Source organism: Homarus americanus, unplaced genomic scaffold, assembly GCF_018991925.1.
Source record: "Homarus americanus isolate GMGI-L3 unplaced genomic scaffold, GMGI_Hamer_2.0 scaffold48406, whole genome shotgun sequence".
In the NCBI taxonomy this organism is placed as follows: domain Eukaryota; kingdom Metazoa; phylum Arthropoda; class Malacostraca; order Decapoda; family Nephropidae; genus Homarus; species Homarus americanus.
Window position 1 is genome coordinate 470,679 of NW_024753828.1, and position 26,690 is coordinate 497,368.

The window sequence follows — 26,690 nt, forward strand, 5'->3', positions numbered from 1 at the left end:
TTACCATTTATTATTACGACACTTTACACTGAAACGAGGGGTAGTTTCAACAAAAATATTGTATTTTTCCATTCAAGTATTTATTCAAGTCAATTAGGAGGGAATATTATTGTAATACAACAGTTTTTTAACTGAAAACCATTCGAAAAGCGATTATGGTAACATCTTTTGAACAACGAAACAAAGCGAAAGTCAAGTGTTTTCGTCATGATTTTATCCCACTTTCCACTGTAATACGTACGTCATTTCAGAAAAAATAATACATTTCCGTGAATGCATTATATCAAGCACAGTATGAATAGAATATCATTGTAATATAACAATATTTTAACCAAAAACTATTAAAAATAAACGAGTAACTTCTCTTGAACATCGGAAGGTTAGGTAAAATCATTTATTTTTGTCATGTATTTTATCCTATTTTACATTAAAATACATCACGTTTCAGCAAAACTACTATTTATTTCCGAGAATATATTCATTCAAGCACAGTTAAGGTAAAATATACATGTGATGTAACAGCTTCTTAACTGAAAACGATTCGAAAAACACGTGTACCGTCTAGCTGATACGCAACAGCTGGTGGTGCGTCATGCGTCGTTGTAAACAATAGGAGGTTGAAGTAGATTACCGGGTATTATATTAAGTGTGAAATATCAAAAAGGTTTTTATTACCGGTATTTTTTGTAGATCAATGAGAACTGTGATACCGTATATGATATGATAAGTTAGCCTGTGCTAAGAACTTCAACATAGACTACTGAAAGCTCGTTGTAAGGTAATTTAGCCTATTGTAAGTTGGTGAGCTTCATCTGCTGAAGGAACTGCACAATTTTTCATTACTAACTGGTACATATTTTACATTTCCATTGTTTACTGGCAGTAACTGGTAAATAGTTTTCAACCTAACAAAACTATTACCCATGTAGAGGTCGACCCCCAATTTTTTGCCTAAAAATTTGGTCTTAAAAACTCGAACTATACACGAGTATATACGGTAACCCATTATCTATTATTCCTTCTCTATTTTATTCAGTATCTATATTTCTGTCAATCTATCCTAATATCTCTTTCTATCCATTATTCCCACACTTTCTCTCACCCTCGCTATTCAACATTACCAAGAAATCAAACTCTGTTATAATAGATGTTTTATCAATACCTAGTGTCATAGACCTTTTGTACTTAATATTTCTTTATGTTAACACTAACCATGGTATCTCCATTGGGTACATGGTGCTTAAAGTCAGCTATAGATGACATCAGATATGGAATGCGATTGTCAAGAACATCAGCAAGCGCTTCCTGAGCCAACTTTCGGAAGCACAGGATGACACCAATTATCTGCATACGTGACAAAACACTGTCTACCTCTGCGGAAAAAAAATATTATGAAGTTGTTGTAACAGGTATTTGGTGACATAATAAAAACAATTTCAAAAGATCATCTCTCTTTCCCAAACAAAACTTAATAAAATGTCTGAACATGATAATCAGATGGTAGCAGTGGTAGAGAACAGTGTTGTGAGTAGTTTAATTTGAATCACTGGAGGTGCACCAATGATGTGAGCATTTTGCTGATGACAGTACTTGGTGAGTGAATAAATTTTGTTAAACTCAATTTGAAATTGTGTGGTACAGTACCAGTTCTATTCTGTATGTCTAGATGCACAGAGACACATCATTCAACTCACTGCCTTGGGAGGGAGAACATGCACACAATAAATCAATCAATATTATATAATTTTCTAACTTTTTATACACTCTTATACCTAACACATACTTATTGCTTTAATGGCATAAGAGAGGTAATAATGGGTGTAGATGGTTGTGGTGGCCATGAGAAGTAGAACATGCACATGCTTCTCGGTTGTATTAATTACAACATGCCCTTATAATTCATGGGTTTTTAATTCGTGGCCTTCGATTATTCGTAGATGACACCCTGGATGTACCCAAGAATGTATGTGGGTAGTTTTAAAGTTGGCGGCATTTTCACGGCCAGGACAGGGAGTGCGCAAGTTTTGTGGGGTCCCGTAAGATATCTCAGTTGTCCCGTGAGGCTGGCCCACGTGCTTGCTCCACCTCAGTTCGGGATAAACACTTGTCCGTCTCGTGTGTGTGCTACTCTAATCTCTTAACAACTGTGCTCCTCGTGCTTGTGATGACTCCCAAAAGCCCCCAACCACTTTCATCCAGCCACAGGAAGGTGCCCAAACAAGTGAAGACAGAAAAGAATGTCATGACCCTACTGGAGAAGATACATCTGCTGGACAAACTTGAGAGTCACCAAAGCTTTGCCCAAAGTGCCCCCTCTTCTGCCAAGGTAGCTGCTAATGTGAGGGATACAGCTACGGTGAAGATGGAGAAAGCCCTGAACATCTGGATTGAGGACTTTAACCGCTGCCACATCCCTCTCAGCCAAAAGTTTATCTGTGACAAAGCCAAGGTCCTGTATGACAGATTCCATGCTGAGGAAGGTGACAAAGGGGAAGTGAGTAGTGAAGGTGGTGCTAGTGCTGGTGGTTCTGGTGATACCTCAAAGAAAGGTTTTAATGCCAGTAAGGTGGTAGTTTGAGAACTTCAAGAAGCACTACAACCTGTACAACTTGAAGATCCCTGATGATTCACCCTTGACAGATGATGTAGCACCTAGGGAGTGTCCTGTGATCTTTGCTGAGATTATCCGGCAGAAGGGCTACAAGCCACAGCAGGTTTTCACTGTTTACAAAACTGGCTTGTGGTGGAAAAAGATGTCAGCAAGGCTGTTCATTTCCAAGAAAGAAAGAAGTGCACCGGGCTTCAAGGTGGCCAAAGATCGTGTGTCTCTCTTGCTATGTGGCAATGCTGCAGGACACATGATCAAGCCCATGTGCATGCAAGAACAAAGACATGCACCTCCTCCCAGTCTTCTACCACCATAACAAGAAAGCCTGGATGACAGCAGTGTTGTTCACCGACTCGTTTCACAACTGTTCTGTGGGGGAGGTCAAGGATTACCTGGAGAAAGGCCAGGAGTTTAAGGTCCTTCTTGTGGTCAACAACTGCCCTGACCACCCCGAGGCCCTCTAAGTCGCAAACAGAAATGTTGAGGTGATCTTTCTGCCCAAGAACACATCATTGTTCCAACCACTCGACCATGGAGTCATCGCTGTCTTGAAGGCCAAGTACATTACCCATACCTTCAGCAGGATACGGCAGGCCTTGTACGACGAAACACGGAATGGTGCCGAGTTAGTGCAGGAAATGTGGAAGAAGTTTTCCATTGCAGACTGCACCTCCTTCATCCAGCAGTGCCATAATGACCTGGCAGCCCTCTGTGTTAACTCCTGCTGGAGGGCCTTGTGGCCAGAGGTAGTGAACGACTTTGCTGGCTTCCCCACAGTCGACCAGGATGTGCAGCACATAGTCCAGCTTGCCCGTCAAGCGGGAGGTGAGGGGGATCAACGAATTTCAGGAGGAAGAAGTGCAAGAAGAGCTCCTGGGTCATGATGGGAAAGAGCTGACCGAGGAAGAGCTGGCCGAGCTTGTCGAGGAGCAATGTCGTGAGGATGAGGAGGAAGAAGGTGAAGTGGAGGAGGTGCCCACCTTAAACGTCACAGGCCTCAACAGGTTCTTGCTGGCTAGTAGAGCACTCGTGGACATGTTATTTGAGACCGATCCCTCTTTCGAGTGATCAATCATCTTCAAGAGAGGTCTGGAGCAACTCCTACTTCCTTACAGGGAAATAATGAAGGGACTCATGCGCAAGGTTGCCCACCCTCCAATCACCATGTACTTCCTGCCTTCATCCACTCCTGCAAGAGAGCCTCAGCCTCCTGTTCACGCTCCTTTTGTTTGTGCATCTCCTTCTGACTCTGATTCCAACATGGACGACCCTCCTCTTGCCGCCCCCAGCTCTAACCTCCCTCCGCTCTCCTCTTTCAAAGCAAATGAGGAGCACTTAGAATTCCCTTGCCTTCATCTTCATTGATATCATCATCATTCATCATTTTCATTATGATATTCATCAGTGGCAGGGGAGAGAGGAAAACAGTCTCTACACAAACTGCCAGCATGAAATGGTGAGTGTTAATATGTTTTTTTTTATAATAGAGTTGTCAATTTTTGTTTATGGGTATATTAACCCTTAAGCTCCAGGTTAGGGTACCACTGGCAGTACCCCCCATGTGGGGGTAAATTAAATTGAGAAAAATTAAAACTTTCCAAAAATAATTTTTAACCTTTTTAAATGATAAAAAAATAAAAAGTAAGTAAGAAAAACTATATATTGACCCTCTAGAAACTTCCCTGACAGTGCTGAGGGAGGGAGGGGGAGGGCTATAAGGTGTCAGTATTGTTTTGACAGCTGAGCTCGTGGTCACCTACGCACTTACCAGCTATTTTTAGCTTGCCTTTGTGTCCAAGATGGCCAATAATGCATATATTTACTGATCATAATACTTATTTGCTATTAATAATTAATTTAGAATATTTTATTTGTATTACTTTTTATAAAAATTGCTTGGCAACACTCGCCAGTCGGTCACCAGGCTGTCTGGCTGTCTTTGTGTTTGGTAGGGCAAATAATGAATAAAATAATAATAATTCCACAAATAAATACATTAATAACATAATCATGGCATTATTTTCTGGTAATACTACACTACAATACAACTACTCTACTTTTAGCAATACTGTACTGTATTAAATTGATACCTGATAAAACAGACAATCAATGGAAATGAAACAAACAAAACTAGGTAATTACGTTCAGGAAGCTTCCCTGTGGCGGAGGTGTGGCATGACAGGCAAATAGTCACATTGGAACCTGATAATCCGCTCTGGGCATTTAAACAGTTGCAGGAAATGGCGCGCATCTTAGTACATCACCTGGGGCGTGCTAGTGGGGCGTCTTAGTATATCACCCAGGGCGTGCTAGTAGGGCGTCTTAGTACATCACCCGGGGCGTAAGGGTTAATTCATTCACTCTAGTAATGACACAATGTTTCTTACTATGTTATCAAAGAAAAATGCATGGTTTACATAATTTGTTTATCAATGAGCCTGTACCATTTTCAAGTTAGACTACAAAATATGTATTTCTCTCATACGTACACTTGGCAACAGGAGTTACTGTGTTTGTTATTTAGCGCGTTTTCTGCTGTTGTAACTCTCCTTGCTCCCTGCCATATTTCACTGGATTTACTGTTATTATTAATGTTTACTGATAGAATAGTGCTTAAGTGATTGACCATGGTATTATAGCTATGTTAGCTCGTCATTGTAACCACCAGGCTACTGGCCCAAGCTGTGAGGTGCTATGGTTGTTTTCAACTCATATTTTCAGATAGATATACAGTACAGTCATTTCTGCTACAATGCGATAGTTGCATTCTTGTGAAAACTCGCGCTATAGAAATTCACGCAATAAAATTAACAGGGCATATGGAGAAAATAGGGTTAGGTGCAGATTATTTTGGCTGTGAACTCACAGATCTACTAGCATTCAAGCTTGTTCCAGCAGTAGTGCTATAGCCTTTCTTTCGTGTTCACCACCAGCAATTCGATCACCAGAGCGCTTCTTGGAAACATTCTTCTTACCTTGCCTTTCCATATTCATGGCTAACACAACAAAATTGGAAAAAACAGCGAAAATCACGGACACTTCACAGAGCACTCGACAAAAACAGTGCGATTCAACTGATCACATAATGTAAACTGAGAGCGCTGGTGTAAACCGTTATTAGTCTTCAGTGCGAAACATTCTTTTTATTTATTCTTTTCATACGGTATTTGTGGGCAACAGCTAAATTTGAAAAAAAAAAAAAAAAATTAGAGTACAGTGACCCCTCGGTTAACGAACTCAATCCGTTCAGAAGGTCGTTAGTTAAAAGTTCGTTAACCGAAACCATTGTTTCAATGGGTTTTGGGTAATTGGTTCCAGCTCACCGAAAATTTCCTAAATTCAACAAAAATGGTAGAAAAGTTCACTTACTTTGAGGTGTGTTTGTAGAAGGCTCCTGGATGATGATGATGATGATGATGATGATGATGATGATGATGATGGGATTTAGAATGGGGGTGGAGGAGAAGGAAGAAGAGAAGGCATTGGGGTGGAAGAGAAGTCACCCCTTGGTGCCATTTCACCCATAAAATTTTAGCTCTCTTGGTGTAATTCAGATTATTTTTTTTAAATCAACACTGCACTGCATTATATATTGTCAATATGTAAAATATATTTCAAAATGACCAATAATTTGCTTGGAAACACAGAAAAAAAGTGTTTAGTTGAAGAGTCTCTCAAGCAAGATGTTACCTCCAGTGAACAGAGAGAGACAGTAACTCCTGTTTGCTGTGTTAAGAGGCTGGATGCCGCGCATTAAACTAGTCACTTTACCTTCAATTATGTTCAATAATTGTTAAAATGACTAAAAAATTGAATATTAAACTTTTAAAATTATTGAATAGTATAAACTTCTTGATATTTACTAAAATAGTAAGGAATTTAAGCCCTAGAACCGATTAATGTATTGGCGGACTGATACTAAAGCTGGTTGCCCGGTCAGTGCAAGCGAAAACATGTTGAGGTCGGTTCGTAAGAAATTCGTTAACCGAATTTTTGTTCTTTAACCGAATTGAAGATCCTTATGGAAGGCAGTTCGTTAACCGAAATTTCGTTAACCGAGGCGTTCGTTAAACGAGGGGTCACTGTACCTCTCAAAAAACACTTCACAAACAAAACACACAAATCAATTGAACATGTGACGTCGAATGTGAACTGTAAACATTGCATAATCCCGCGCCACGCTACACTTAAAACATTGAGGATGGAATCGCGCTATAGCCAACATTCGTCTGCAAAAGTCTGCGTTTTACAAACAGCGTTCCCCTATTCATCAATCACGTTACAACCAATTCGTGTTGACAAAACACGTGTTGTAGCAGAAATGACTGTGTGTAACTTTCTTCATTTATTTTTACTCGGTTACATGCACACACCATCCTACATCCATATTGTGAAAAAAAGTACAGTATTACACCGCAATTACTGACAACCTTCATGTTGGGTTGGCTAGATGGCTATGAAAGAAATTCTGTAAGTTTGATCTACGTATCAACCCAGCCGGTACTCAGACACCATTCGTTCTAGATACAGTAATTTTTAGGAAAAAATTGCCGTATGACAACCCCACAAACTCATCTTTAATAACAAAGCATGGACTAGACTTGAGGGTAGACTCTCACATTTTTTCTACATTTTGATACATTTTGTTGACTTGTTTCTGATTATTTGTGAGAGAATTTTCCCATCATTATTTATTTGTATATGTGTGTGTGTATGTGTGTGTGTGGTAACACACACACACACACATATACAATCCAGGTAAAAGAAATAAGTGTCCCCCCCGTCAGCAAATGATATTAGCGGATTTGGCAATTCACAGCCATTTTCAGACCCAAACCCCCGCAAATTTTAAGGGCATGCTGTATATACATTGTACTGTATTTCTTGTATATATGTATGTATTTCATGTTTTGTTTTTTCTATTTATATACAGAACTTCAGTACAGCACACAAAATCAGCCAATTACCCAAAAGGCATCCCCCATTAATACATTGGTTTTTATGGGAAAATTGGTTTCTCATATTGCAATTTTACACAAAACAACAATTTTCAAGAGTAGAAGCCTTGTAATAAATAAGGACTATATGTAAAAATAATATGAATGATAATAACTTTAAATAGAAAGAAATGTCAGATGTATTACGTACTGAAATTGAAAAGTGTTAAGATCTACACTAAATATAAGAAATGGCAAATAGAAAAAACAAAAAACTGAGGTATTTACCTTATCTTTGGTAACATCTTCAAACAATAATAACACATACATACATACCTACCTTCAGCAGAGATAGATTATAGCATTAGATATTAATTCAGATATGTGCCTTAATAAGCATATAAACAAAGAAGCCACTGCCTTATAAACAAAAACTATCATGTGTATTATACATATGTAAAGGAATATAAATACCATTACTTAAAAAATTATTCCTTTATCTAACATACTGTATGTTTAAAACATAACATACAGAACATCATGTATACGTACGCTGCAATTTCTTGAACAATTCCTTCATTTGGTCAGGTTTGTCAAAATTTGTTCTCATGGAGAGCAAAACTTCCTTGTTCAGAATTACAAGTTTCTGTAAAAGAAGGAAAGAATAAGTAAAATGAACAGGGAAGTAATTGACTATTAAAGTGATCGCCACCATAAGAGACCATAATCTATTTAGTATGGTAGTAAATGGGAGAAAACTTTTAAGAAAATCTAAAAATAACATATAAATTTACATATTCTTTTACATAATTGTACCTTCAATTCCTGAACTTGGTTAGCAATGTGCCACATCAAATTTTCATTTAATGCCTTCATGCCATATGGTCCAATAAGTTCTGCTAATGCTCGAAGCTCATTTATGTCTGAGAATTCTTCAGCAGCAAAGGGCTGGGCTCCCTCAGAAGTGAGAGAGACAAAGGCACGCTGATTGTTGGAGAAGACAATGTGGCCAGCACTCACACGACGTAGGAGAATTTCAGAATACCTGTAAGGCACATACAGCTTTATACAGGTACCTAAAATATATTTGCATGTACAGAGAGGAAGCTGTCAGAGAAGGCAAAGATGGAGTTTAGAGAATAGTTAAGCCGTTATTATGGCATATATATCTATGAAGTCTGAACTCTGGACGCAAGAAGAAAAAAGCAGCTTAGAAGTAACAGAAATCACAGTAGCATGTGTTTGAGTGGGATATGTGGGGTGTGACACAAAGAATAAAAAATAATAAATAAGTTTACAATAAAATAACTCAGATGCAAATATTCTGAGATAAACTTATTCATTATTGACGATTTTTTTATAGTTGCATAAGTTAGAGCACATTTCAAAGTATTTTATTTCAAATATATACTGTACATTTTTAATTAATTTCTTTTGTGCTACATCAAAATCTAAAATGAGAGAGATTTTCGCACCAAGCATTGTAGTGTGCTGTGATGGTCTTCTCCCCATGGCTATCTTGAACCTGAGTCTGCTGCAGAAGGACATTGTTGAACACTCGGGTGATGTCGATGTGCACTGTGATTAATTCTATTAATATATATGCAGTCCAAGATATGTTTTGTTTAACAATTTCACTTTTTCTCTGTTATTTAAATCATCAGAGGTATGTGTCTACCATTTTCACCACACAAGATCAACAGTTGGTTCAATAATAATACTGTATTGGAGATTCACATAACTTTTTACCAATAATTTCTGGAATATATAAAAGACTGTACATCTACTATGTGCTTTTACCTAAACTCTTTCATGACAAAGACTGTACTAAAGTACTCAGAACTAAATTCCTGAACAAAATTCACAAGAACAGGAATGAAAAGAACTGATTACCATACTCACCATAATACTCAACTGTCTGTAAAACACTCATATATGTTTTAACACTAGCTACTAGCTCTGAAGGTTTAGCAATCTCATTGGTGTCAGGATTGTGCATCACCATCCCAACTAAGGCCCGTGTAAACCTGTCAAAAAAAAGTGTGTACAGTATGTTCAAAGTGGAGTCGAAGTCAACCTTTCACTGTACAGTAGCATATAACTGTTAATAAAAAATAAACAAAATTATAGAACAGTCATCATCCATATAAACTTGTACTAAAGGGCAAAAGGCAGCGTTTTTAACATAAATCCATATCATTAATCAATAATAAAAAAAAGAATAACTTTTAACTATACACTTATGTTATAATAGACAACTTAAATATTCAGCTTATAATCTAAGAAAAAAAAATATTTTGTGGGGGCCAAATCTGATGCATGGAAACCACAAACTTCCCAACAATAAATTACCTTTGTTCCAAATGTTGATACAGATATTCTCTGGGAGCAAAAGTATATTCCCACACCTGGATTTGACTGCTGTAATTTATAGCAAAGCAGAGCTCAGTCAGAGCCATATGGAGCTTATCCATCCTGAAAAATAAAAAGGGTGTATAAGCTCAACTGTGATTCAAATATGTCCATACCTTTTGCACAGTTTGGTAACCATGTAAAAATACTTATTATTTTTAAAAGGGGATTAGCCCACCCGGGTACAGATGACTGACCCACATCGTGGCCTGAGGGAGGGAAATAATAATAATAATAATAATAATAATAATAATAATAATAATAATAATAATAATAATAATAATAATAATAATAATAATAATAATAATAATAATAATAATAATAATAATAATAAAAAATAAAAATTACAATAAATAATAATAAAAATAATAATAATAATAATAATAATAACAATAATAACCATAAATATAAAAAGGATGATAAAACTCAGAAAAAAAATTGACAATCATGCTCCATTACTATGTGGGTGGAAAAAAAGAAGAATAGTTTCCACTTTCATAAAAAAATAAATAAAAATAAATTGGAGAAAGAATCTACGGTTTTATATATTAATATCAACATTATAATTTGTAAACTGTATACAGTACAATTACATACAGTGGACCAGTGGTCCCTCAGTTAACGAACACAATTCGTTCTACAGAGTCGTTTGTTAACCGAATCAATTACAGTGATCCCTCGGTTAATGAGCGCCTCGGTTAACGAGTTACCTTCCATAAGATTCTTAACTTAGGTTAATGAGCAATCCCTCGATTAACGAGTTTTTTACGAGCCGACCTCAACATGTTTTCGCTTGCATTTGGCAGTCCACCAGCTGTAGTATTAGTCTGCCAATACAGTAATCGGTTCTAGGGCTTAAATTCCTTACTATTGTAGTAAATGTTAAGAAGTTTATACTATTCAATAATTTTAAAAGTTTTATATTAAATTTTTTAGTCATTTTAACAATTATTGAACATAATTGAAGTATAGTCATGCGCCGGTTAACGTCCTAGATACGCTCTTGGAAACGTGACGTTAACCGAAATGGACGTCCGATCATCACATAAACTTTGTATTTATACTTATGTGTATGTGGAATACTATATACTTACATATACACTTTTACTCTTAAATCACTACTGTAATGTGATACAGGTGATTAATTTTTATCTCTTGTGCAAAATACATGACGTTTATATCAGAATAATTCACTGTTTTACAAGGATTCCAGCAATGCTGGGCAGTTGAGGGAGAGGGAGGGAGGGAGCGAGGGGGCTTGGGGGGAGGGGAGGTAGTACGTTTGACAGTTGGCACCGGCCCAAGGTCTAACGCATGTACCTGTATATACCGCCATCTTGAGAAACGAAAAACGTCTGTAGCTGTTGCCTTCATTGATTTCACTAAAGCATTCGACCTAGTCGACCACAATATAATCATCAACAAAGCTATTGACCTCGGGCTTCGGAGAAGTCTTATACCATGGCTTACAGACTTCCTCAGTGACCAACGCCAAGCTGTACGCTTCCGAGGGGCTGTCTCCACCTTTCAGTCACTCACCTGTGGCGTCACCCAAGGCACCAAGATGGGACCACTCTGCTTCCTTATGCTCATCAATGATGCCCTAAGAGAAACCCCTGCTCGCTGGAAATATGTCGGCGACTCACCATTAAGTCAGCGTCCAACAATTCTGCTCCCAACTATACCGCCCTTCAGGATTTATTGAACAGTCTCCAAAACTGGGCCACCAACAACCATGTCACCATCAACCATACCAAGACCATGGTTATGCACATCAACCTCTCCTCCGACATTGTCCCACCTCCTTCCATTACTTTAGGTCCGAACACACTCCAGGTTGTAGATGCCACTAAGCTCCTCGGCGTCACCATAGACAACAAACTAAATTGGAAACCACACGTCAGTGAAGTTGTCAAATCCTCCAGTTTCCGTCTCCACCTCCTCTGCCGACTCAAGTCCCTCGGAGTTCCTGCACCCGAGCTCCTCAGTGTTTACACAACATTCATACTTCCCAAGCTCACCTATGCCTCCCCTACCTGGTCTTCCTCCCTAAATGCCACACAACGTAAACACCTAGAAAAAGTGCAAAAGAGGGCATGCAAGATTATTCTCTCCCCTTCTTACTCCACATATCAAGAAGCGCTCAACACACTGACCCTTTCGACTCTCACTGACCATCACCACGACCTCATCTGCAAATTTGGTAAGAAGCTTCTACACCATCCTCGACACCAGCTCCTACTACCACCTGAAATCCCTAGCCCGAGAATTGCTGTTCGACACCACAACCGCATCCAGCCCATACGTGCACGAACTGATCGCTATAAGAACAGCCCAGTCCCAACCATTGTAAAAATTATCAATAACTTGTAATAAACCAGTGTATTCACTCCCAGTAAATACTACTTCTTGCACTGTCACTATGTTGAAATGCACTGTAGTTTGAGCTTTTCCACATCTAGTTATTATATATCTTATTTGTATCACTTATGTTACTTGTATAATATTTGTAATTCAAAACCCATTCCCCAAATATGTAACTGTATATTTTCAGCCTTCTGGCTGCCAAGCTCTTTCAATAAACTGTTAATTATTATTATTATTATTATTATTATCATTTACCAGTTCTTAAGTGACTAAGCTTCTCTCTTATAAAAAGCCAGTGAAATGACCTGGGTGAATATAATTAACATTGCTGGGATTCTTGTAAGATACTGATTAATTTGAATATAAACATGCTATAATTTGCACTAGACATAACAATTTTAGTACCGTCATCAAATTAGTACATGTGCACTCCAGCTTTGCACTAAGGTAATTTATTTCGTTTACTTTTCTTTTAGTATGGTGTGTGCATGTAAATGGATGAAAATAAATGAAAAAATTTATGTAAATCTACCCAAAAATGCAGTTGAGAAAATTTATATTATAAATGTACTACAGTACTGTACACTAATGTACAACAATATTTATCTCTTGAGCAAAATATATGACGTTAATATTCAAATTAATCTCTGTCTTGCAAGGATTTCAGCAATGCAAATTATATTATCCTAACTTTAGTCTGAGATATTATATAAAATAAACATAAAGAAATCACCAATCTTTTGTCTGGGAACACAAGGAGGGTGGGAAGAGGGGGGGAAGGGGGGGGGTGGGGGAGGAGGTAAGGTGACAATGTCTGGCGTTTGTTTATTTATTTGAGATAAGATTTGACAGTTGGCGCTGAAGGCCTGCCTGGGTGTTTATTTATCATTACTTAAGAGTGACTAAGCTCTTCCCTTAATTTGCCACCCAAACGACCTGGGTGAATATAACTTACATTGGTGGGATTCTTGTAAGATAGTAATTTATTTGAATACCTGGATAAACAAGCTATAATGACAATAGACATAACAATTTTAGTACCGTAATCATTTAGTACATGTACAATACAGGTTTGCACTTAGGTCCATTGTTACTGTACAATATTGACTAAATTCACTGGATAACGTACGCCTGGCAGCACAATCTATAAGAATACGCGATGAATACGTGACTGTGCCCGCTCTAGGGCCATTTAGGTTCGCTACATCCCATTATTTGAAGCAACTGGTCAGTGTCACAAGTATATACACTACAGTACAATCATCCGTTGGTTATCGCGCCTAATTGGGACCCCGCCGAGTGCGAGATAACTAAAAACGCGATAACGAAAGTACAGAAGCAATGGGATTTATTCTAATTGGTTCCAGGCACCCAAGACCCAACCCCAAGTTTTCCATTTTACGACCATTTAGACCCACTAAATATATATATAATGTTATGGTAAATATCATAAACACACATAGGCACAGCTAGGTTTATTACAAAGTGATGAAAAGGGTACCTCAATACTGTAGTCCACAAAACATGTAGCTATGCTTTTTTTATTTGGTCCCCCATCATACGAGTCCGTTTTCTCTCACATCAAGACTCCTGAGTCCTCCGTTTTCTCTCTTAATCTTAGAGTGTACCAGAGACTTCGCTATTTCTTAGTAATGACACAGAATTTGAAATTGCAACCCCAATTGCAACTGGGGTTGCAATTGTTGAGGCAACTAGATATGTCTGATTACAGCAAATGTGTTATTGTTCAATTTGTAGGTGAAAGATTTTATCCTCAATAGATGTAGGTTAACATTACACCTGGAGGCAAATGCTTAAAAAAAGCCTAAGGAAGGAAGCATATTCCTTTAACACATAATTATCTGACCAGAATGGGGAGGATCAACGTGTCTGTCTCTGTCAGGGGGTCGTGGAGTAGTGGTCCAGCAGGCGTCACGGAAATTTTTTTTTTGGGGGGGGAGGGGGGCACGGACGTACAGTATTACCCCCGCTTTACACAGTTTCACTTTCCGCGATTTCTCATTTACGGTACCTTGCCAGAACCGACTTTCACTTTTCCGCTGCATCTACTTATATACTGTACGTGGTGAAGTATAATTTTTATTTTTATTTAGCTCATAAAATTCATACAAATTACCCGCCAGAATATAATTTACATTGCTGGAATTCTTACAATATGATGATCATTTTGAATATAAAGATCATGGATTTTGCATTAGACATACAAATTTTAGATCTAATGTAATAATTTGGTTTACACAAAGCAAATATTTTATCGTTTGTGCAAAATATATGAAGTTTACATTCAAAATATTCCCTGACCTGCAAGGAATCCAGAAATGTCAATTATATTATCCTAACTTTAGTGAGAGGTATTATTTATTACTAAATGTTAAAATCTAGTGTTTTCACCCAAACATTTCTCAGAGAGGGAGGAGCCAGTGATCTGGGAAGAGGGAGGGGGGGATTTGAGTCCATTATTTGAATGGACATTAACCTGGCGACTGTATTTCTCTTAAATATTAATTGTGTCAGCATACCATCATAAAATTAAGATGTTATTTTTACTACAACATAGGTATTGTATTATTTGGGGGTCGGGCCAGTCTCTATTGGAATTAATCCCATATGTTCTGTTGTTCACTTTACACGGTTTTCACTTTCCGCGGTACCCTGTGGGTTCAATTGACCACGTAAATCGGGGTACTACTGTATATGCGATCGGACGTTGTTCGGTCAGACGTTACCCGACGCATGACTGTATAGGAAGCTAGTTTTTTACGCGCCAAACAGCCTGTCAACACACCATACAGACATCAGTCTCGGTGTCTTTTCAGTGGAGGTAACATCTTGCTTCAGACTCTCTTCAACTAAATGCTTTTTTTCTGTGTTTCCAAACAAATTATTGGTCATTTTGAAATCTATTTTACATATTGACAATATATAACGCATGTTTGAATCCAGCATGGGTCCTAAGAGATCAAGAAAAATGATTTCGATCCAAGTTAAGCAGGAAATTATAAAAAAAACATGAAGAAGGAATTAGAAATGCGCTATGCAAAGAATATGGCATTTCGACATCAACTGTGACGACAATTCTTGCACAGAAAGAAAAATTTAAAGAAGTGAAAGTGAGAGACAAATCTACAAGAGTGTTTAAAGGTAGATCCCTAATTGCAGAAACTGAGTGGTTACTTCTCATCTGGATTGGGGAAAAACAGATGAAAGGTGATTCAGTTTCTAGTGAATTTATTTGTGAAAGAGCCAGGGAGATTTACGAAATTTAAAGACAAATCAACCTGGTTCTTCAGGCACAGAATTTGAAGATTTTAGGGCCAGCAAAGGCTGGTTCGAAAAATTTAAGAAAAGAAGTGACATATTTAGTGTAGTTAGGCATGGTGAGGCTGCTAGTGCTGATAAGGAAAGGGCAGCAAAGTTTTTAGTGGAGTTTAAAGAACTGAAGGATGAAGAAATTATCTTCCACAGCAAGTGTTCAATGTGGACGAAACTGGGCTGTTTTGGAAAAAGATGCCCAAAAGAACATTCATCACCAGAGATGAAGCCTCTTTACCTGGGCATAAACCCATGAAAGACTGTCTCACTCTATTGCTTGGTGCCAATGCTTCAGGGGATTTCCGACTGAAGCCTATGCTTGTCTACCACTCTCAGAACCCCAGGGTGTTCAACCAACAGAAAGTGGTAAGAGGAAAGCTTGGAGTTATTGGAAGTCCAACAGTAAGGCATGGGTGACAAGACAGCTCTTTAATGAATGGGATGTTGAGGTGTTTTGCCCTTCTGTGAAGAGCTACCTAACCACCAATAAACTCCCTTTAAAGGCTCTTCTCCTCATGGATAATGCCCCTGGTTATGACCCTCAACTTGCCAGAACTTTGGAGTCTCAATTTGACTTTCTGAAAGTGTTGTTTTTCCCTCCCACCACTACAGCAATCATACAGCCAATGGACCAGAATGTGATCACCAACTTCAAGAAGTTGTACATGACGAAAATGTTCAGGTGTCATTAGGCAACTTCCACTGATCCCGAACTAACACTGGCACAGTTCTGGAAGACACAGTTTAACATCCTGGAGGCTGTAAATTAATTGTGTCCTCATGGCAAGAAGTCTCCACTAGATCCCTCAATTTTTCATGGAAAGCACTGTGGCCATCAGTAGTCCATGATTTTGAGGGATTTGAGGAAGAAGCAGAGTTGCACCAGGAGATTGTGTCCATTGGTCAGTCATTGGGCCTTGAAGTGGAGGAGGATGATGTGCAAGAGCTTGTGTATGTCTCATGAGCAGGAACTTACTCCTGAAGACTTAAAGCAACTAGATGCGATGTTAGAGGCTGACAATGGTGAGGAGGAAAAGGAAAGTGATGACCATATGTCAACTTCAGAGTTGAAAGATGTTATTTACCACTGGGAGAAGTTCAGGAAACTGGCTTCAAGGCACCCAGATGTGGAAAAATCTGAACTAACATTGTGTCATGTTGAGGACACAATGGTCTCCTTCTTGAAACATGAGTTAATGATGAGGAGGAGAGATGCCCCACAGACCACAATTGACACTTTCTTCAGTAAAAGGCAGAGGGAACAAGATGCTAGCCCTCAGCCTTCCACTTCAAGAAGGAGAGAGGATGTTTATGGTGGAGAATCTGTCAGTCCAGAGGTTCCCAATATTTTCATGGAAGGTGACTCACCTTCCAAGAAGCAGTAAAATGCTTCTCCTCCACTTCCTTCTCTTCTCCCTTCTCCTCCTCCACCTCCCACTTCAAATTCACATCATCATCAGCATCCAGGAGCCTTCTACATACACACCTCAAAGTAAGTGTACTTTACTACCTTTTTTGTTGAATTTAGACAATTTTCGGTGAGCTGGAACCAATTAACCAAAAACCCATTGAAACAATGGTTTCGGTTAACGAGCAACATTCTCGAACGAATTGTGCTCGTTAACCGAAGGACCACTGTATTTCAATGGAATACTGGGTAATTGGTTCCAACTCACAGAAAAAGTACATACAAAGTACTGTACTGTATACCGGTAATAGAATTAACAAAACATTTAATATAAACTAAATACAGCACTGTACTGTACAGTACAGTATACTGTACAATAATAAATAAAAAACAATAGAATACTGCATTTTAACTTACTTTGAGGTGTGTATGTCGTATTCCCGTCAGCTTTGTTTACATATCAAACAGCTAATTGTAGAGGCAGTCGATGATGACATGTCATATTCTTTGCTGAGTGCATTGGTTCTAATGCCTTCTCCATGTTTCATAATAATTTCTGCACTGTATATTATCAATATGTTCACTAAATTTCAGAATGACCAATAATTTTAATACAAAAAATGCAGAAATATTCAAGAGACCAACTTTCTTGATATTTACCCCACTGGAAACGAATGTAAACATAGAACTGATTACTGTATTGGCGGACTGGCCGATCAACTGATCAGCTGATGCGCACAACAAAACGTGTTTGGCGTAAGGATTTCGTTAATCAGAGTTTTGTTCGTTAATCGAACTGAAAATCATTGTGGGGGCTAATAAATTTTCCACTCAATTTGAGTTTGAAAAAGTTTTTCACTCATAAGCACGTGTTTATTATTTTCGGGAGCTGAAAACTATTCTGTAGGAACACTTCTCCGACTATATGCTGAAAGTCAATTGGAAAACCGGGTTTATATTAGAGAATTTCACGTTTTCTTAAGGCCATACTTCTTCTGTAGCAGAAGGGATTACTGTATGGTGTTTTGTAACCTATTCACTTTCATTCATCCTTGATATACTGTATAACTGTAAGCCTCACCACTGAGTATAATGATTACACCTTTTTTTTTATTCCAGACCAATTTCAAAACATTCTGGGTGCCCAGAGTGCACAGTCATTAAGTACAGTAGACTCGCAACTTACCCGTATTTTTCTTACGCGATTTCAACTACAGTCATGCGCCGGTTAATGTCCAACAGAACAATGTCCGATTGCATATATGTCCGTGCCCCCCCCCCCCACAAAACACTTCCGTGACGCCTGCATGACCACCACTCCACGACCCCCTGACGGAGACACGATGATCCTCCCCATGCTGGCCAGATATTATGTGCTAAAGGAATTTGCTTCCTTCCTTAGGCTTTTTTTAAGCATTTGCCTCCAGGTGTAATGTTAACCTACATCTATTGAGAATAAAATCTTTCACCTACAAATTGACAATAACACATTTGCTGTAATCAGACATATCTAGTTGCCTCCTCGCTCGCTCCCTCCCTCCCTCTCCCCCATCTGCCCAGCACTGCTGGCATACTTGTAAAACAGTGAATAATTTTAATATAAACGTCATTTATTTTGCACAAGAGATAAAAATTAATCACCTGTATCACATTACAGTAGTGATTTAAGAGTAAAAGTGTATATGTACGTATATAGTATTCCACATAAACGTAAGTATAAATACAAAGTTTATGTGATGATCGGACAACGTCCATTTCGGTTAACGTCATGTTTCCAAGAACGTATCTAGGACGTTAACCGACGCATTACTGAACGCAGATTACCCTGGGGCTTAGGTTACAATTTCCAATTTCAAACTTAAAATTTTCAAAATGGGTCATAAGCACGCCAAACGCTAACCCGCCAAAGCTCCAACCTTGCCATCCCATCTCTCTGTCTTCAGTTGCCGAGTGAGCACAGTATAGGTCGGAGTAACACCTGTCTCTCGTGTGTGTCAATTTAGTGCGCTTAAACCTCTCATACTCGTTCATAATGCCCAAACACAAGCCAACTTCTGCCTCTGGTCCTACAGCGAAGAAACAACGCTCTGTGATGACCCTGGAAGAAAAAGTGGCCGTTTTAGACTTAATAAAAGGCGGCATGACGATTGCTGCTGTGGCACGGAGGTACAGGTGGAACGAATCAAGCGTGAGATCCATCAAGATTCGGCAGAGGGAAATTCGTGAAACCGTGACTACAAGTGCATCATTTACTGCTAAGGTGACTAGCCAGGTTCGAGACAACTCTAGTGAAGGTGGAGAAGGCATTAAACATCTGGGTGGAGGATATGAACCAGAAACGTGTCCCCATCGATGGCAGCGTGCTCAGGGAGAAGGCGCTGTCTTTATGACCAGTTTAAATCTGAGGTTCCTGAGAGCAAAGCATCCACGAGCTCTGAAAAGAATTTCAAAGCTAGTGCAGGTTGGCTCAACAGTTTCAGGAAGTGTTTCAACCTGAAAAATATTATACTCACTGGCGAATTGGCATCGGCGGATGAGGCAGCTGCACAGGTGTTCCCAGAGGAATTCAGGAAATTGATTGAGGAAAGTGGATATCTTCCAGAGCAGGTCTTCAACGCTGACGAAATAAGTTTGTTTTGAAAGAAAATGCCAACCAAAACCTATATTTCCAAGTCTGAGAAGCAGGCCCCCGGGTTCAAGGCTGCGAAGGACAACGTCACTGTCCTGCTATGTGGCAACGCAGCAGGGCATATGATAAAGCCAGGCTTGATTTATACGTCTGCCAACCCTCGTGCTCTTGAGTGGTTCCACAAATGTTTTATCCCCGAGGTAAAGAGCTACCCAGAGAAGCTGGACCTGCCTTTCAACGTGTTGCTGGTCGTTGACAATGCACCAGGCCACCAGGACCCGGATGCCATAAAATTCGCACACGATGACGTCGAAGTAGTATTTCTTCCACCCAACACCACCTCCATTCTCCAACTTCTCGACCAGGATGTCATTCGGTGCTTTAAGGCAGCGTACACACGCCTCACCTTCGTGCGCATTCGCAACGCCATGGAGGACGGCACTAACAAGAGTGTTATGGCATGCTGGAAAGATTTCAACATTGCCAATTGCACCAGTTTTGTGAAGGAGGCCATGGATGCACTGAAACCAGAGATGGTTAATTCGTGTTGGCGGGCACTGTGGAATGACTTCAAAGGATTCCCTACGACCGACTCAGATGTAAAGCACATCATGATAGTGGCCAGGGCTGTAGGCGGTGATGGGTTTGAAGACATGGTCGAGCAGGAAAGCGAAGGGCACAGGGAAAGTCTGACTGATGTTGAGTTGGAGGAAATAGTGAGAGAGGGCGAAGAAGATGGTGGTGGTGGCGACGACGATGATGAAGAACAAGAAGAGCCAGCATGTTGGGATATACGGTACACAAGTTTAGTGAAGTGGTTCAGTGGCCGAGTGCTTGAAAAACTTGGTGTCTGAGTATGACCCCTCTACGGAGCACAGCATCAACTTCTCACGAGGTCTTACAAGCCTTATGGCTCAGTATAAGAATATGTTCCAGCAGCTTAAGAAACAACAATGACAGTTTCACATCACCATGTTCTTTAAGAAAACCTCAGGATCAACATCGTCAGCAGATCAGTCAACGGCCCTCAACATCTTGCAGTGACCTTGAGCTGCCCACATCCTCCCCTGCATCGCTATCTGACCTTGATGATCCCTCCACGGTGACGTTGGAAGGGGATGAATAATATCAAAACAACAACACAGGTCTGTCTACATAAAGTTTTTCAAATACTGTAATATTTTTGGCTTGATATACCATGTAACTTTCTTCATATATTTTTACTCACTTAAGTACTCAAATGTACTAAATAATTACTAAAAATTTTATGTCTAGTGCAAACTATAACATGTTTATATTCAAATTAATCACTATCTTACAAGAATCCCAGCAATATAAGTTTTATTCTCCCAGGTCAGTTCAGTGACATTTTATAAGAGAAAAACTTAAATTCACAGATAAATAAATACGCACTATACCTTTGATGCCAACTGTCACAATACATCACCTCACCTCCCCTTCCCTCATCTTCCCAGCCACTTCTAGTGTATATGTACGTATATATAGTGATTTAAGGGCGATTTAGAGGATTTTTAGGGGTGTTTCTGACTTTACGCGAGGTCCCAGGAACATAACCCCGCATAAGTTGCGAATCTTCTGTAATACCGTGACAACAGTATTAATGGTGATAATGCTATACCATACTACAGAATCTTTTAATATTCTGCTCTGTTGGAGAGCAAATATAACTTGTTCCTCTTGTCTCACAAACATAATCCTTCAATTATCTTTAGATTTTTCTTAAAAGCTTACTCAGCCTTTCCATTAACTCTCCACTCAACTCTTATAACTTTGATGAATGAATGGTCTTAATTAACATATAACAGAATAACAAAACTGTGTCAACCTTAATTACTAATATGGATGGCAACATACGTGGTCAGGTCCTCCCTGGTCTTCCTATGACTTTCATATCCAGGTCGTCCTTCTGTTGTGTCTTCTTTTTTCTTTTTCTTTTCTTTCTTTTTATGAATTAGAAGAGGAACTGTATGCTTCGGAAGGAGCTATAACGAGGAAAAGAAAAATTTAAAGAACTACAACAGTACTGAAAAAATATATCACCGATATAATAATCATGATTATAATTAAAATTTCCCTTACATTTTCAGATCCAAAATTGATTGAACTATAATACATATATCAGTGGTTTAATCACATGTTTTCTACACCACTAAAATGTAAGTTAATCTTTAATTTTCTTTAGGTGTATTGCACATCAGAATCACTTGTAAGGCAAGAAAGCAACACTGTACCTAAATATAATGTAAAAGGTGGAATGAACAATTCTATCATTACCAAATTCTATTTTATGTCATTTCCCTGCATAACAGTCATACAGTACCTTATCTGAGAGGATGCACTGTTCATCACAGATGGTAGTAATAATATTTTTTGCTTCTTTAGCCATCTCTTCCAGGAACATGTTGACTACTGACAAGCTTCGTTCTCGTATGTGGTATCTCTGTACAAAAAGGGCTTAAATCAATATAAAATAGGAGCACCATAATTCACTTTACACTTGTCAATCAAAATTCTTGACACTACCACTACCTTAATTTTACTCTATATATGGCAATATGATTCATTTATATATTTAATTAATCAAGTGTAAATGAAATTGACTCGTATATCCCAAAAACTGGAAAAGGTACCAAATGCAGCTAAGAAACTGACCCATCAGAAAAACTTTATCTATCTCTAAGCATCAAAGAAAACAATATTAACATATTAAAAAACTGGAGGCTCCTGTAAATGGCCCTTCCCTTTTCATTTGCCTTCTCTAATCCGTTAACCTGATTTACGGTAAGTGCAAAAGTTTACAATCTTTAAAAAATTATGAAACCTTGAAAAACATTATGCATTAACAGCTGAAGGTAACAAGAATTGCCTCTTATAGCTTTAACAAAACATAAATTATCAAGTAATTTTTTTTTCTTTCAAGCATTTTCTTGGTTATTGTAGTGACCAGAATCAAGAGAAAATACTGTACATATATCTATACAGTATATACAATCTCCTTTCATCCATTCTTAATTCTATAATAGCGGAGTTCTCTAATGGTTCTCCATTCTCACAACAAGGCTGTAAATATCTGTCTGGTTTACCCGTCACTTTGTAAAAACCGACATCATCTATCAACAAAACAACCTTCTCCAAAAATTACTCGATATCATACCCTCCTCTTATTCATGCACACAGCTACTTCCTGGATGTTCATTCCTGTCACCCAAACTCGCTTCTTGATCTTCCCTACTCTGCACAGACAAACTTTTTTCCTTCTCACATGAAAATGTCAATGTACTGAAATCAATAAGATTGTACAATAACAACAATCAGTGAAGTAGAAAAAAAATTTAATCTTGCAGTAGCAGTCTCAAACAAAGCCATATCTTGTCCATGGACTATCTGTGTTGTGGCAGCAGAAATGTTTTGTAGTTGGATCAGTGTAATTATTAGAGAATCATAAAAAATACGGTTTACAATGCAAGCTCTAATCTTTTTCCTCATAAACTTTTGACTCACTGGGTTTCAAAGCAACCACCAGATCAAGTTTTGAGCCTGTTTCTATACCTTAGTTCTGTTATGAAAATGGGTATTTATACATCAATTACACTGGATCCAACAGGTCAGGTCACTACATCCAGAACGTAGATAACCCCAGGACAAGGCAGACTCTACAATAAGGAGTTTTGGTGGTGGAATCTTAGAAGTCAACTGACCAATGATCCATGGGTCATTAATGTATAAGGAAACACATCAATAAAATACCAAATACAAATATACAATGAGACATTCTTTACCTCTTCTGGGCAGATCTCGTGAGTACAAGCTTGCATGTGGGAACATATTAACGGGAAGCAGATGATGTAGCGGTTTTGGCCAGGAAACTCTAAACACATGTGGAAGTTGTCTTCAAACTGTTTGCTAAAAAAGCTGTAAACAAAACATCACACTTAAAATATGCGCATTACACCCCAGAAGAGGAGCTATGGCTATATATGCACAAGAAATAAGACAAATTTATAAAATTGACTGACATAAGGACAAGTACAGTATAGGATTCATAGTACAGCAGCTTATACTCACATTCCTTTAAAAATGTATAATAAAAAAATAGGCCAATTCCTAAACTTTAAAAATTCCCAAACTTTGAAGGATCCACAACCTTTTTAATTTCAAATTCTAGAAGTATAGTCTGCATTTACGCGGGTTTTGTTTACGCGTTTGGTCATTTACACGGTGCCTTGCCAGAATGTAAATGCTTTAATTACGTGGTAAATTTGGTCATTTACGCAGAGAGCGGCTGGAGGTCCAGACGCTCCACGCCATTTTTCATTCAAGCTGTCCATTCTCGACCATACGCGGGAAGCGGCGCAGTGAGGGGGTGAGGATTAGGTCGCTGTTGCGTTATCGCTGATGCCATATGACGTATCTGACTGTGATTGGGCCACGCATCCTTACCACCCACGCATTCCCTCCACCGCTAGCTGTAATTGGTCTAATGTTATATGACGTGGCCTGGCACGGGAAGGAGCGTCTGACCTAGCCGCGTCAGTCTCATTGTTCTCCTGTCGCCACATATACTGTTCTCTATTGTGCTCGCTAATCTGTTCAACAATGGCATCCGCTGGACCCCCACCACCACAGAAAAACCTTGCATTTGATGGACCCAGCTGCCCCAAGCCCAAGAAGATACGACGTGCCCTAAGTTACGAAGTTAAGTACAAGATCGTGCAAGATTTAGAAAAAAGAACAAGACAAGTTGATTTGGCACGCCAGCATGGCGTGAACGAATCTACGATCCGGACGATCAAGAAGGATGCCGCCAAGATCAAAGAACACATGAGCATCACAAGGTCTGCAGGTGCTTCAATGGTGAAGTACTGTCAGAATAAGGTGCTGCTCAAGACTGAGAACTTGCTGGTGAGCTACTTAATTAGTTAGCAAGACTTAACAAGGCGGTCGACACTCAGGCAGTGCAAGACTACGCACGTGAACTGTACATATCAGTGGCGCGCAAGATGGGAATTGCAGACCCCAAACCCTTCAATGCTTCCTCTGAGTGGCTGGAAGGGTTTAAGAAAAGGAACAAGATTACCAACATTAACATTGTTGGTGAAGGAGTGAGTGCTGACCGTGCTGCCGCCATGGATTTTCCTCCATTCTTACGAGAAGTTATGGAAGAAGGACAGTACACCGACGACCAGGTGTTCAACATGGATGAATCAGGTCTGTTTTGGAAAAAATTACCTTCCAAGACCTTCGTTGTTCAGTCTGCCAGCAAGTGTAAGGGCCGGAAATTACAGAAGGAGCGCATCACCGTCCTGTTTACCACCAATGCCTCCGGTACCTGTAAGCTCAAGTTGTCGGTGATCCACACAACCCGCAAGCCACATGCCTACAAGAACATGGATATGACCAAGCTAAATGTCCACTGGCTAACCTCACGTAAGGCGTGGATGTTCACTGGTCTGTCCCTCTCCTGGTTTGACGACTGTTTCGTTCCTGACGTCAAGAAATTCTGCGCGCAAAATAATGTGCCATTCAACATTTTGTTGCTGCTTGACAATGTACCAGGACAATAGCCCCTACTGTTGGATCGTCACCCCAATGTAAAAGTGGTCTTCCTTCCTCCCAACACTACGTCGTTAATCCAGCCCATGGACCAGGAGTTGATATGCAACGTTAAGGCTGCATTCTCTGCAAAGAAGTTTAAGCTCCTGAACGACTGTACCAACACCAAGGATGAGTCGTGTAACCTTTTGAGTGGCACAGATAGCGAGAGTGACGACAATGAGGATGCAGAACATGAGTTGGCGGAGCATCAAGTGCGAGTTAAACAGTTTTGGAAAATGTTTAACGTAAAGAAAGCTGTTGATTTTTTGGTGGAGGCATGGGGGCAGCTGTCTGTGGCAACGATTCGTCACGCGTGGCAGCATGTGTTGCAGGGTATCCCATGTGGGAAGCAGAGTCAACCTGTGGCTGGTGAGGTTCAGTCTGTTGCAGTGGCAGTGGACCTTGCAAGAGAAGCTGCACAGAGTGTTACAGCTGCAGGCTTCTCCGAGACCACCAACGACGACATCATGGAGGTAATCAGGGATCCTGAGGTGACTGCCGACGAGTTGTTAGAAGACGATGATGTCAGTGAGGAGGCAGGTGGTGCGGCAGCCCGAGAACAACAGAAGTTAACTCATGGTGATGTAAAGGATGCCATCGACTTTGCCGAGAAACAAAAGCTCACCCTTTCAAAAGACCATGTCAATCACCGGTATGAAGTCTTCAATAACCTTCTCGATCAAAGTATGGAGCAGTACATACAGATGTATCACGACCACATCAACACTAGCCGTCAGCGTAACATCACTGACTTCTTAGCCCGCAACCCACCACAGCCAGCCCAAGCCAGTGATAGTGACAGTGATGACTTTGGGGGGTTTGTGACAACTATGGTGGATAGTGATGGTGATTCACCTGAGGGCCAGTAATCTGCCCTCTGCCTCGGAACCAGCCCCCATCATCATATGCCGACCCATCTCTTCTACTAATGCAAGTGTTAAACCTTGATTTTTCTTTTACCTGGTACAGTATATTATTCTCTTATTGATATTTCTCTTCTATATTATGTGTGTGTGCATACCATCATAAAATTAAGATAATATTTTTACTACAACGTACGTATTGTGTCGCAAAAAGTGGGGTTTGGGGGTCGGCCCAGTCTCTATTTCAATTAATCCCATATGTTCTGTTATTTCATTTACACGTTTCTCATTTTGCGCGGTACTCCACGGGTTCAATTGACCGCGTAAATGCAGACTATACTGTACATGAAAATTTTGTATAAGCTTTAATGAATAAAGACTTTCATCAATTGCTGAATACTGCCAGAAAAATGATGCAAAAGCAGACACCACAAACCACATTGTCCATAAAGGACATTGTTATAAGTTGGCACAAATTTCAAAATGTACACCAGTCATAGACATTTTCAATATATGT

General features: G+C 39.3%; 1 protein-coding gene across 3 annotated transcripts in view; it reads right to left on the reverse strand.

Annotated features, from left to right (window-relative positions):
* Positions 1–26,690, reverse strand: part of LOC121855594 (membrane-associated protein Hem-like) — a 96,370-nt gene that overhangs the window by 35,323 nt on the left and 34,357 nt on the right. For all 3 annotated transcript variants that reach the window (XM_042350641.1, XM_042350642.1, XM_042350640.1), the window contains exons 12-20: positions 23,495–23,627; positions 22,036–22,155; positions 21,570–21,697; positions 9,898–10,020; positions 9,448–9,572; positions 9,021–9,123; positions 8,362–8,590; positions 8,098–8,191; positions 1,213–1,373 (exon numbers count right to left, since the gene is read on the reverse strand). In XM_042350641.1, coding sequence (XP_042206575.1) covers positions 1,213–1,373; positions 8,098–8,191; positions 8,362–8,590; positions 9,021–9,123; positions 9,448–9,572; positions 9,898–10,020; positions 21,570–21,697; positions 22,036–22,155; positions 23,495–23,627 — 1,216 coding nt within the window. The remainder of the gene's footprint in view (positions 1–1,212; positions 1,374–8,097; positions 8,192–8,361; positions 8,591–9,020; positions 9,124–9,447; positions 9,573–9,897; positions 10,021–21,569; positions 21,698–22,035; positions 22,156–23,494; positions 23,628–26,690) is intronic.